Source organism: Astatotilapia calliptera, chromosome 18, assembly GCF_964374335.1.
Source record: "Astatotilapia calliptera chromosome 18, fAstCal68.1, whole genome shotgun sequence".
NCBI lineage: Eukaryota > Metazoa > Chordata > Actinopteri > Cichliformes > Cichlidae > Astatotilapia > Astatotilapia calliptera.
Genome location: NC_137439.1, coordinates 19,519,926 through 19,532,955, shown reverse-complemented (window position 1 = coordinate 19,532,955; position 13,030 = coordinate 19,519,926). Strand labels below are relative to the sequence as shown.

Sequence of the window (13,030 nt, the reverse complement as noted above, 5' to 3'; positions counted from 1 at the left end):
GCAAACATGGCCATCTGCAATGTAATTGTATCAATTATTCAGTTGTTAGTACCATTTATATGACAAGTTTGTAATACCCAGCACAGCTTTTCTTAATGGATTGTCACAGCAGCGCTGAGAGGCTGTAAAAGCTCCAGCTCCAACAGCAGTAATAAATTAAAGGGTTTTTTTTTGTCTCATTGTCTTGTAAAAACTGCTGCTCGGTGTATTAAAAGATTTTTGCCAGTATAGTGTAAATACAGGAGGGGAAAGCCTTTTTTGGACTACAATACGTGTAAATGAAGGGATGGTGTTTCTGCGCTTCCTCATCCGGCAGAAGTTATCAAACAGATCTCCATATCGCTCTATCTGCTCCGTGTCATCTGCTCAGTCCTGCTACAGCACCCGTGTTCCTCTGCTGCCAAAATCCAAGCATTACTGAAAATCCTCTGAATCTTGCTGATGGCAAACAATAAAACACAAAAGATCCTTTTGTCAACATTAGAATCCAATTTTAGACTGCAGCCACACTTTGAAGAAACACTGCGAGCCTTTACTTATCAGATTTTTTTTATTTGTATCCATCTCTCAGTTTTCCCCGGGAGAAGCACAGATGTTTCACCTGCACGAAAGTATGTGATGAATAGCGCTGCCACTTTGTACCTATAGGAAGCATTACGAGACACACTGCACCATGGCAAGCATGTGGAGAAACACACATATCTATTTTTGGGGTAATGGACTGCTGTACGGGGAGTGAATGATAAAGCCATTGATCGCAGTCCTATGGCCAGAGGAGGTTCTGGGGATAGATGGCACGTTCCAATCCTCAGAGACACCGACTGCCATTTTACATTACTATTGATCTAAGGCACACGGCACGGCATCGATCCCCCACACAAACAAGAACAGCAAAAACACCTCTGTACCACTTAACACCTATGCCGCTGCACGAACACAGACTGACCAACAGATCTCAAGTCCACATGTGCACATCCACGCGAGACAAAAAAAACATGTCACCAGAAGCTAAAAGACAACTGCACACCAAGGCTCACAAATCAGTGAAGGGTGACACTTTAATCCACTGCTTTGCCTGACTGACTCCCTGCCAATCTGTCTGTCTCTCTCGTTCCCTTTATCTGAATATCACTGTTTCAAGTGCTCCAGGGTATCACTGTCAGCCAAGTGAAATGACATAAGTGAGGAAAACTAGTGCACGAGGAAATTAATATTCAGAAACACTCCACTTTTAGTTCATATGTGCAAGGGGCCACTCTCACAGACAGGAGGGCTGAGAGGAAGATAAAAGAGGGGAGGGTGGGGGCATTACTGGGGACACCAAGATGTGCAGGAGAAATGGAGAAGATAAGAAAATACAGGACATGATTGGAATACAAAAGCACCCAGCAGGCTCTGATGTGCATTTCAAGGTTATTAACATCTAAATAATAAGCAATTAGGACACATATGAGGTTAATATAGATAGGCAAACATGAGATTCTGCAAGCCGAACTAATTAATCTTACGTGGTTTGGTGACATCGGAATTGATTGGGATTAATTAGGAGGGTCGGTGCAGGCAGAGGCTGAGAGTGATGCAACACCTGTGGATCAAGGTGAATGACTGGAGAGCAGCGAGTGACGTTACATATCACAGGAGGGAGAGCACACCGAAACCCTTTCTTCATATTTTAAAAGAAAAAAATAGATATCTTATTTGGTTTTGTATAGAAATGTTGGACACAGGAGCTGCACACTCTCCTGCTATTCTCATCCAGGACACGGCTGAACAGGCACCAGCTGCGCCCGTCCTCCAGTCAAACAAGCATCCATGAAAGCCCTCCACACGACTCAAACCGAGATCTGTGAAACTCACCAAAGTTTGCTGGTACTGAAGCGTCCTGTTTTCGGCCTTGTCCTTCACCATTGCGGCAATATCCCCATTGAAGACCCCCACAAAAAAGAAATCCGAGACTCTCAGGAGTCGCCCGCTAATCAGTCTGTGGAGGAGGAGGAGGAGGAAGACTCTGTGCTGCCGCCTGCCATCTCGTGTGCAGAGAGTAACAGGTTTCTTTATCGTAAGACCTCCTGCATGGTGCAAAGCGAGGTGGGTGCACCGGATTGAGAGCCACGGCCGGCTGTAGCGTCACAGCAGCGCTGGTGAGGCTGGACTGCATACACCGCCTCCCTCCTCCACTCTCACTGTGCTGCCGCTGCCGCTGCTGTCTGTCTCTCTTTGGACTTACTGGACTTGAGGATGTTCGCATTTTATTCTGCTTTATTTTTTCGTGCTTTAGTGCGAGGGCGTCAGGTAGCCTGCGGCTCTGCCGAGATTGTTTCGGACAAACATCATGGACGACCCAGCTCTCCTTTGCTCCTGATTTGAGTCATCACTGGATTGATCAAGTGTGATGAGTAATGTAGTGGGCTTAGCTTTATGGCTCAATGAGTGTCAGAAAGAAGTCCTTACAATATCCCAGCAGGGCTGTCAGGACGAGGTGTTGTGACAAAAAAGTCATTTTTGGTGTTTTGTTGTTTTGTTGTTTTGTTTTTTAAAACGGTTAATGTCCTTGTATATTTTTTTATATTTTGGGGTTAATAGGCTGTAACCAATCGAATTTTTGAAGGTGTTATACACATTTGAGTCAAATAAGTGATGCCCAACCCAGCAGGAATTCTGGCTCCAGCAGATTGGAAGGTTGGTGAGAAGGTGACAGCTGTTGGTGTGATTATTTGGAAATGGAAGAAACATATAAATGATCCAGAGAAGGTTTAGGAGAAAGTCAGATGAAACCACAATCAAGCTGTTTGGCATCTGCTCGATCCTCCGTGTTGTTTATGACCCAAAGAGCAGCATCCCCACATCAAGCACAGAGGTGGAAACATTCTGCTGTATGGCTGTTTGTCTGCTAAGGTTACAGAGCGACTTTGTTACATTGAGGGGACAAAGGACAGAGCCATGTACAACAGTGTTCATTTTACTGACCAATAATTTTGATCAGTTTTTATCAATGACCTTTTCTTCTGATAAAAACAAGACGATAACTAAATAAAAACAAATGCACCAGCACAAAAACTGGGATGGAAATGTACTGACATTTGTGTCAATGAATAAAAACAAGATGAAACTTTTCTGGAGAGATGAAATCCAATCAGAACTAATTAAGTAGTGTACAAAAGCGGGATGAGTGTGAAAGTGATCTGGTCAGAGGTAATCTCCAGGTTAGGTACGCACATTTTATCTGTGCCTGAAAAGCAGAATTGGGGGGGGGCTAACTACCTGGACTAAAAGTAAAAGATTGAACTTAATCAAATTTTGTTGTCAAAATTAGCACCGATGTACCATAGACCTTTGGTCGAGAGCCTGCTTCCCTCAGTCACAACACTGACGATGGGTCATAGATGGGCCGTCCAGCACGACAGTGACCCAAAACATACCACTGAGGAAACAAAGGAGTACGTTAAGAAGAAGCACATTAAGGTCATGGAGTGGCCTAGCAAGTCTCCAGACCAGCCAAGAAACCTAACAGACTTTGAAAGCTTCTGTAAAGAGAAGTGGGCTAAAATCCCTCCTGAGATGTGCACAAACCTGATGAGCAACTACAAGAAACATCTTATAGCTGTACTCACTAACAAGGGTTTCTCCATCTTGTGCTAAATCATGTTTTGCTTGGGGATCAAATACCTATTTCTCTCACTCATGTTTTTTTATCCTGTATTTTGGCCGGCTGTCTCTTTAAAAGCAGATTTTTTTTTATCTTAATGAGACGTTTTCAAGGCTATATAAAAATTACTGACTGCAGCTTCTACCTTGTGTCTCAAAATGGCTTGAAATCATTCAAGAGAGATATGTTTGAGAGATTACAGGTCAGCAAGTCATTTACATCAGTTTAAATACCAGCAATCACTTTTTGGCATAGCCTGTAGAGGATCTTGTTTGTCGGTCTATGTCACAGCATCTGACTGCATTAAATCCTTCATAGATATTTTAAAAAGATAAGTCAGCATGTGTGATAATATCTCTCAAACATGAAAAGTGAAGTGGGCAAAACTGAAGCAAGGTCAAAGTGAATTCCCATAAAGCAACTCATTAGTGTGTGTAATTGAGCCCTCCATCATTTGCGGGGTAACTACGTTGGTGTTGCACTCTTTTGTGCTAAAACCGAACATAACCCTGATGACATGATCAAAGTTGTTTTCACTGACTTTAGAAATCTCCTCTGGGAGCCACAGACAAGATGCAACTGTTTTCTCAGCCCGTTTAGCGCCTCCCATAACAATTACGCTGAGTTTCACATGAGAAATCTGTATCGTGTGGCCTTAAATTTTTAAACATTCTCGTGTTGATGCAATCTGAGCTAAAATGACAGTAACTCTCTGACTCTTTGAAGCACGAAGGCAGCACACTCTCAGGATGAAATGAGGAAAATATAAGAGATTTTTTATGTGAAAAATGTGCGAGCTGGAAATGCCTCATATTGTGCTGGAAACTAAAATGCATTTCTCTCTGAAAAGCTTTTTCATTCAAAAAGAAATCCAATCCAAAAGTAAATAAATAAATAAAAAAGAAGTAAAAGCACACACGAGCACATGGACACTGGTTCAAAACTGAAGCGGATGTGATCTAATGGCATGAATAATAATGTGAAATTGAAAGATTTAAACTCAAAGAACCAATTTTTTGGATAAATGTGCTGAATAGTGCTGTCAGCACCAACTTTAAAACACCAAATTATAGAATATAGAATAAATTACAATCATAACTTTGCAGTTCACTTCTCATACTCCCCTCTCTAACACACTTTATTCTACGCCTATAGATTTAGGCAGCAGACTAGTAGACCCGAGCAGGGTCTAATAACAGCCTGAATAGGCTCCGGTGCCGCTGCGACCCTGAATCAGGCAAGTGGTTAAGAAAACAGACAAATGGATGGATTGAGGGAGAATATGCATTGCCTGCAAGTGCATTTTGCATGAAAACTTGCTGCCAAACATTTCCACAAGAAGTATTTTATAGTTCTGCTCTGTGCTAATGAACACTACAGCAGATCCCCTTTAAGTATTTGTAACCACTCCTCTTATGAGTCATAAAACTGTGGTGTGTCTAAACAGATGGGTGGAAATAAAAAGAAACAATAAAACAAAAAAGAAGACAAAGTGGCTTAGTAAGGTGTCGGGCCACCGCGTGCTGCCAGAACAGTTTCAAATCTCTGGAGCTCAGTTGGAGGGATGGGTCATTGTCCTACCAAACACACTGATCCAAAGGCCACAGCTCATGATTCATGCCATTCTCATACTAATGAATATGGGCATTGTCATTCAGTAAGAGAGCATTCCTACAAGGATAGAAATGTTTCTTGATGTGATGTTTTAACATGCTTTGGAGTGACCTTTTCCTCTAAAGGCAGAAGTGGACTTGGGGGAAAAAAGTTAACTACTAGGACTGTACTGACTATATTTTAAGTAGTGTTTAATTTCTTCAATTATAAAATACAGAAAAATGCACAGATTTCTGTTAGGTAAAGTAACACAGGCTCATTGCCATTCCTCTGTGCAGATTAATCAACGGTCACACACAAAGGCCTATTTGAGACAGAAAACCCCGCACAAGTGTTCATGTTTTTCCTATAATTTGTCACCCATCTGTGCGTGTCTCAAGAGAGCTAGTATCCACCTCCAAACGCTCACACGAGAAGACTTGCTACACATACAGATCATTTCCTTTTCCCACATGTGCGGTGTAATTATACTGCAAGCAGTTATCTCTCTGGGCTTTCACTGGAAGGCTTTTCAGAGGTGCTACATACTGGCAGTGAAATCTACTGCCCTGACAGATGTGCTGCCAAGTGGGCCTCACACCTAAACGATAACCACTGTTCCAGGGATTCACTGCTTCAAAAAAAAAAAAAAAAACAAACCTTCATGTCTGCCAATATTTTTTTCTGTTTGGTTTCAGGACGTTTAAAACTTTTTTTTAAGCCAAACCAAAGAGTCTTTTCTAAACTGCTACTTGCATTGTTAGAAAGTTTTACCACCAAATGGCGGGTTGCTAATAAATTCTTGAAATTGTGGCTCTCACATTAAAAAATTGAACCAGTCTCAGGTCATCCTGAATAAAAAACATCACAACTTCCTGTGGGGACTAGTTTGACTGGCTGACAGTCCTGCAAAAGGCTGCAGCTTATTGGCTATTGGCAAGGCAACCGGTTCAAAGCGCTGGGCCACAGGCACCAAAATGAACCAGGCCCTCAGAGACCACTGTGGCATTTTACCTAAAAACACACGCACAGAAACACACACGTTCACAAAAAACAATTGTTCATGCTCTTCGTGTTCATATGCACCGTGGGCTTCCAACTCGGCCTTGCATTATAACCTTGAGAGCAATATGTGTCACTGGCATCATTATATCAAGGACCTGGCATTCATAAACGGGCAGAGGTATTGTGTGTATTGTGGTCCTGACAGCAGAGAAACTGGGTGCTCTGCAGCCCCAAGCACCAGCACACTGACCCACATCTCTCCATTTCTACAGGAGTTTTTAGAAATCTATCACCTGTGCACGGAGGCCAGTGTGGCACCAGCATACAGGAGGGAAAAAAACCCACAGACAGATTGATGTGTTTCTTACCCACTGATCCTCGGTGTCTACATGAGGTAAGACGCTCTTCCGTATTATATAAAAAGCCTGTCATTAGAATTAAATGAATGTTTAGGTGGTGTATACATACGGATCACTGGCAAAGTTGTTTTGTTATGGAACATTTGGCATAGATGTGTGATACAGCCACACTGCCACAAGCACCTTGAGTCATTCCTCTGCAACATGAAGATGTGCAACCACCTGTGCCCCTTCAGTTTTGTGTGCCAAGTTTCTCAGTTGTCTTTCATTCCTGTTGGCTGATACAGCTGATAGAGAATAAGAAAACTGAGAAGAAATAAAGACAAAACGAAACCTGAACACCAGCAAATACACCAAAGCCCAGTTAGACCTTCAGTTAGAATTTGCCCTTGACCCTGGAATGAGCAAACTTTGGAACATTTTGTGACATTTGATACTTTAAAAAAAAAGACAGAAAAGAGACACTAATCCAGCTGTGCACTCACGTTTTTTCCCTGGGCTGCTGTCTTCCTCTCTCCCTTTTTTCCCCCCTGCTCTCCGGGCTACGTATTCAAAAACCGTCAGCTCTGTCCTTCCATTGCGCCTTAGCAGGATTTTGACAGAAATAAAGTGGCGCACAGCCACAGGTTGTAGCGCTCACTCAGTCGATGAGGCGATCTGATTGCAGATGACTCCCGAAAATCGCACTTTACTCCCAGGAAGGGAAATCTCAGTAGATCCCAGAGAATGGCCTGTTGCTGGTGCGCATTCCATACAGCGCCGCGCCAAAGTTGTCAGCACCGCGCGTAATTACCGGCTTTGCGCCTCCAGAACGGCGCACAGAGGAGCAGCCAGCTGTTGGCTGAATCTGGAGACCATGAGCAACAGCAGCCGGCCGCCTGAGAGCGCGGCTGCACAAGTCAAAGAAACTCTATGATAAGATGCTACAGCCTCCTCATCTGCGCCTGCTGAGGTGGGAGGGAGACAGCGGGGTACCGGGTGTCGTGTCCGTGATGCAATGCGGGTACCGTCAATGTTACAGACCGCAGTTTTCTCCTCGTGTGCAGAAATCCAGGCGCTCCGCTCATCATATGCGGATCGGCGTCGCGCATTCGTCTTAATTAACAGCGGCCGGGATCGACTGCAGAAACAGAGGGAAGCTTGGAGGGGGGAAACAGAACATAGACTGAGTGTTGATGCTCGGTCATGCTCTGCATCCCTCTCTCTCTCTCTCTTTCTCTCTCTCCCTCTCTGCTCGCATGTGGCACCACCACCACCACACGCGCGCGCAAACACTTTAAGGTCCCATATTAAGCGTCGTGCGTCTTAATCATGACACGCAAAAATAGCTCGGGTGCAGGAAGGTGAAGACAGCGGGGCTCAGTCAATGTCCAGACTGAGGTGGTAGGATGATGAGCGCGTGTGACTGAAAATGAGGATGAATGGTGCACTCCCCACGTTGTCTCCTGTCCATGTGTGTTGACAGCTAATGCGCCTCCTTTTAACCTTAACCCTCACATGGCAGCTGAACTGGAGCCTCACCGCTTCGTCCTCCAGCTGCGACCCAAAAGGTAGCGCAACCCGGTGGGTGATTGCATGCATCCGGGTGCAGACTGTTCACTTCTCCTTCTCTGTCATGTTTACAAGCTATTAAGCGATCCTCGAGTGGGTAATCACGTTGCCAGTGATGTCACCTTGTCCTGCCTGCAAAGACCGCAAGCCTGTTTAGAAGTTTTAGAAGCTTTTGTTAAAAAAAATGAAACATTTGCAATCTGCTGGGCGTTTAGGGCGCCTCAAATTCTCTAAACACATTAAGTCACGCATGCATTATGTCATCACACACAGGTTATACACCCACGGTGCTTACACACACCCACCTGCTGGCGCCTTTAGCTCCCTAGGACAGTTTGGGGACGTTTATGTACCCTGGCTGTGACTTCTATTGGCCAGCGCTAACCTGGACGAAAAGTAAATATCTTTCAGGACAGCTGTGTCAATGGATTCTTTCACAATAATAGATCATTAACCTGTTTTCCAGCAACGATGCTGTTCCCCGAGTACTACGACAGCCAACTCAGAAGCAAAATAGTCTCGCTGATATCAATAAAATGCCACTTTCAGTTTATAACATTCTGTTGTGCTGCGCAGCAGAGAAGTTGGAGCACATCCTGCTCTCAGGCTAGATAACACTCGCACTTCCCACTACTGAATGAGAAGGTGGGAAATCAAGTGGTGAGAAGACAAACAGGACACCACAGCAGACTCTGGGCATTTTCCACATTTTCAATTTCTGGGCACATCTCTTAATGGAACAAATGTGGACTCATACGGAGAAGCCAAGCAGGGCATGGCTTTAAGCAGTGAGTACAAAAGGTTGACTTATGAGTCTTTTATTACAAACTTTATTGGGACGGCTCACTTTCAGCATGTATTTCTGACCTTATCCAGGACTTCTGCTGCTCTGTATGATAGCCTCTGAAGTGTGGGACAGTGAGACCAAGTCCACAGAGTTTGTGTGCAGTAGAGCAGCCAGAAAGGCTTTGAATATTGTGCCCGAGATGTCCAGTGCACTGGTAAGAATGTCACTGCCTTCCTCTCTGGCTTCAAGATCAATTTATTTTAAAGAAATGGGTTGTTTCACAACCTCCATCTGGATGCTGTATCTAATCCGCCTGTTGTCTGTTGTTACCTGTAGTCAGCCTGTCCACCTGTCTGTCTTGTCTCTGTCACTTGTCTCTCCCGTGTCTCCTCCGTTGCAGAGTAATTGTAATGGCTCGGCAACCCTCTCCACACAGGTTCAGCTACCCTGCACTGAGCTTCACGCAGCATCTTGGGAACACAAATCGGTAATGCTGGCACACATATGAATCCATCCTCCACCGCAGCAGATTTGAGTAAAACATTTGGTAGCACTTTGTACAACAGCCCACAGCTTATGGTGTAATTTCCCAGTATTCACAGTGTGTTTTGTCTGAATTTAGGGTGTAATGTTCAGCACAATAGGCACAACAGAACAACTTGGTATCAAATTGGAGGATTTAAACTAATTAAGGAACAAATTGCACTGTGAGCATTTAGCAGTGAACACATTTTGGGTTATTATAAAGCAGGCCCAGATTACACTGTCAATATAATATGGAGAAAGATACCTTTGGGCTATTTTAGAGGAAAAGACAAACACTGCTTCCTCATTAAGGCTGTGGGCTGCATTATGTAATATCTTAACCTCCCCTTCTTACATTACTAATAGACATTTAGGGTTCATCGTCAACTTTGGGTAATTTGGGAAACATTAGGATGCTGATATACACAAAAGGTTCACATTAAGCAAAATACTTAAAGTATAATTCGTTTATTCTTTCCTTTAAAACCTTTTTGTTCTAAGTATTTTTAGGTACTGAAAATTACTCCCTAAATCAAGAAAAATTACACGTAAAACGATCGAAAATTGCACCATAAGTCATGGGCTTTATTATGAAGTGCTGCCAAACATTTTATTACCTCTCCTCCCTTTTCTGAATGTGCATGTAACTGCAGGAGCGGGAGAAGAGAGGAGAGATAGTTGCATCTTTAAGGCTTCTTGTCGAGGGTGTGAAGTCTGAAAGGAGCCTCAGACCGGCAGGATGTGGCGCTTTGCTGCTGCAGAGACTGGAGAACAACATCAACAACTACCTGCTCATCATCACCCGCCTTCAGCTGAGCGTAAGACGCACTCACAGTGACAAGTTGCATGCAAACAAGCTCATAAGCACTCCCAGTAAGCACCGATTTGCCGTTCAGTGTAAGTGCAAATGGTAGACTAGCTGTAAATTTGGCCACAAAATTTCTGAATGTCTTGGATTCAGATATTTTCTTTAGGTAACGTAGAATTTCAGCTCCTTAGAAGCTTTCACTGTCAAACTAAAGTCTGCATGTCTTCTCACCTGCAAATCCAAAAGCTGACTGAGTGTCTCTGTCACTCAAGCACATCAGACACATTACGACACGTGTTGTGTTGATACAAGTTCGCACATCGTGAGGGAACACATGTAACGGGGTTCTCTACCACTGGTGTGCATGTGATACAGAGGCATTATCAGCTTCCTCTGGCGTGGAAATATCCTGGTTTCTCGTAAGTCTGTGAGTCTTTCTGGAATCTCCGTGCACTGGAAGCGATGATGTTATGCTGTGTGACCCGAGCTTTCCTTCCTCAGGACATGAAGAAGATAACAGCGCATACTTTGTTAGTGAGAAAGTTGTTCTCAGAAGTCATAAGGGCAAGACCACAAACTTAAGCTCAATGTGCGTGAGCACAGGTTTGCTGTTCACCCAAAAAGAAATTATATTTGACATGAATCTCATATTTTTAATCATCCAATCAGGTGTAAAGTGAATAAAAAATTTAGTACAGCACTAACAAATATAGAAATAATTATTTTTAGTTGAAATAATAATAACATTTTGCTTTGTTTATGTCAAAGAAACGACAAAGCATGTCAAACCTTTGACAGTCTTCTTGTTAGATGTAAAAGGCTGACAGTGTATTGTCGTCACCCTGCTAGGCTGGCAGTGTGGTAACCCAAGGTTGTGAATGCGATAACTCATGAATGAGGCAACGTAGGATTTTGAGATTGGTGTATCTGCTAGAAATCTCCAAGTAGTCTGAATCCCAGTGACATTGACCTCAAGGTCAAAGTCAGTCGTTCAACTTTCCTGAAAATCATCTGCGATTTTTCCAATTTATATCATAAGTGCTAGCAGGCTGAGGAGTAGCACTGCTAGTATTTTCAATTTTCAGCGTGTTCAAGCCTCATAAAGTGCTTCTCACAAGTGTGCTGCCCGCTCAATCAGGATACTTGCTACCTGCTTCTTCTTTAAATAGTTTGGATCTAGTGCTCGGTCCTGTCATAGGAGCAACCTGGCTCCAACTATGCAGCATCCAGAGGACCGATAGGACTGATAGCCTTCCTTATTAAAGATTCCTTTGATCCTGTACAAATCTCCCATTTTATCATCGTATTTGTGAGCCCGTCTTTACCTTTTAGTGGACAGTCTTAGTTGGGTGTTATTTTTTAATTTACAGCTCTGCCTCCAAGACCATTATCTGGATGCTAATCTAATCTAATTTTCATTTTTATGCTGTTTAGAGTCAGTTTGTGCTTTTCTATAAAGCGAGTGGTAAACACTTTTGGTCCATTTTACAATTATAATCATCCATAAAAAAGATGGATGCTCCAGATAATGAACTAACTAAATTAAAGTTTAATTAAACAGCAGGGGAAAAAATCAGCTGTGCTACTACAATACAAAAATAGTCATCAAATAGGAAATAAAAGATCTTTTTAACTATAATATTCGGTAATATAGAATGTGGTATTAAAACACACAGAGGCTCATTAATGACAGTCATTAAACCACCTACTGTCAATAATAGCCCAGTTCAACAGCAATCTCATTTCCAGGTGACTCCGAACATTTTCACAGGCTTCATGCTCTTCCCTATTTCCATTTTAAAAACTACACATCATTGCTGTGTTTCCTATTTCAACCACCAGGGGGCAGTGGTGACTCCATCGCTGTCTTGTGTTCCTCGAAGCACTCAGAGTCTGAGAACAGTCCTGATGAGTTACAACCTGCTGATCTCAGCCAAGCTGGAGTGGTTCATGGTTGGCCTGGAGCACAAGTGCACCAATTCCCGGTGACACCGGAGCAGCTTTTCACTACTGCAGCTGGGGGTCGCTCACGAAGGAGGTCCATCAAAGCAAAAACTGGATTGATCTACATTTTTTTCCGTCACCTTTTCGCAGAAGTCACTGTTATGGATGTTCTGTTTTTTATAGCCAGAAGAGAGTGAATACTTCACTATCTGTCGGTCATTAAGATAAAGCAAAGCCAGGGTAATATGAATATAAGAAAAATGAATGTATGATATTGAGGCGTTTTATGTTTGTTTGTTTTAGTTTTATCTTTGTATCATTCTGCAGGACAGTGGAGATGCTTTAAATACGACTGTAAGCCTGTAGGTCCTACAACAGGCTAAAATCTGCCATGTAGCGTTTTTATGATGCCTTCAGACAACATCTGTATTATCTAAATCCTGGTTCCAGATGTTTTTCAGCTTAATAATGTAAACAGAATGAGACTTATTCCAACATATTTGTTGCTCTTCAGCCCTGCTAATACTGCAATATCTTTTTAGGAGAAAGCAAATGTGTTTTTCTCTTTGCACTTTTAAATCTTATCTTGTTTACCCTTTGAATAAGAGCATTGCTAAAGAAGTATGCTGCTATTATTATCAGCATTATTATTATTAATATGATTATTATTTGCTTTTCTAGTACAAGAAATCTCCGTATTGTTGGAAAATTTCTCGATAGAATTCATATATTTTGCATTTAAAGATACATTATTCAAAATAATTGTGATACAGGACTTTTATAATATAGACGAAACAGAGAAAGACTGTTTT

The 13,030-nt window shown here is 42.7% G+C and overlaps 2 protein-coding genes across 3 annotated transcripts in view; one reads left to right on the top strand and one right to left on the bottom strand.

The window, feature by feature from the left end:
• Window positions 1-2,663, bottom strand: part of clcn2a (chloride channel, voltage-sensitive 2a) — a 58,189-nt gene extending 55,526 nt beyond the window's left edge. Inside the window, exon 1 of the mRNA XM_026149016.2 lies at window positions 1,858-2,663. Within this exon, the coding sequence (XP_026004801.2) occupies window positions 1,858-1,908 (51 nt within the window). The 5' untranslated portion in view covers window positions 1,909-2,663. The remainder of the gene's footprint in view (window positions 1-1,857) is intronic.
• A 5,892-nt stretch (window positions 2,664-8,555) lies between these two features.
• Window positions 8,556-12,717, top strand: thpo (thrombopoietin). 2 transcript variants are annotated; one of them, XM_080293400.1, is made up of 5 exons: window positions 8,556-8,942; window positions 9,031-9,155; window positions 9,378-9,428; window positions 10,120-10,284; window positions 12,117-12,717. In XM_080293400.1, the coding sequence occupies exons 1-5, from the start codon at window positions 8,930-8,932 to the stop codon at window positions 12,261-12,263; spliced, it is 501 nt and encodes a 166-aa protein (XP_080149526.1). In that variant the 5' UTR covers window positions 8,556-8,929; the 3' UTR covers window positions 12,264-12,717. The 2 variants fall into 2 exon arrangements, with proteins under 2 accessions (XP_080149526.1, XP_080149525.1); XM_080293399.1 differs by having other exon boundaries at window positions 8,572-8,942; window positions 9,342-9,428.
• The last annotated feature ends 313 nt before the right edge of the window (window positions 12,718-13,030 follow it).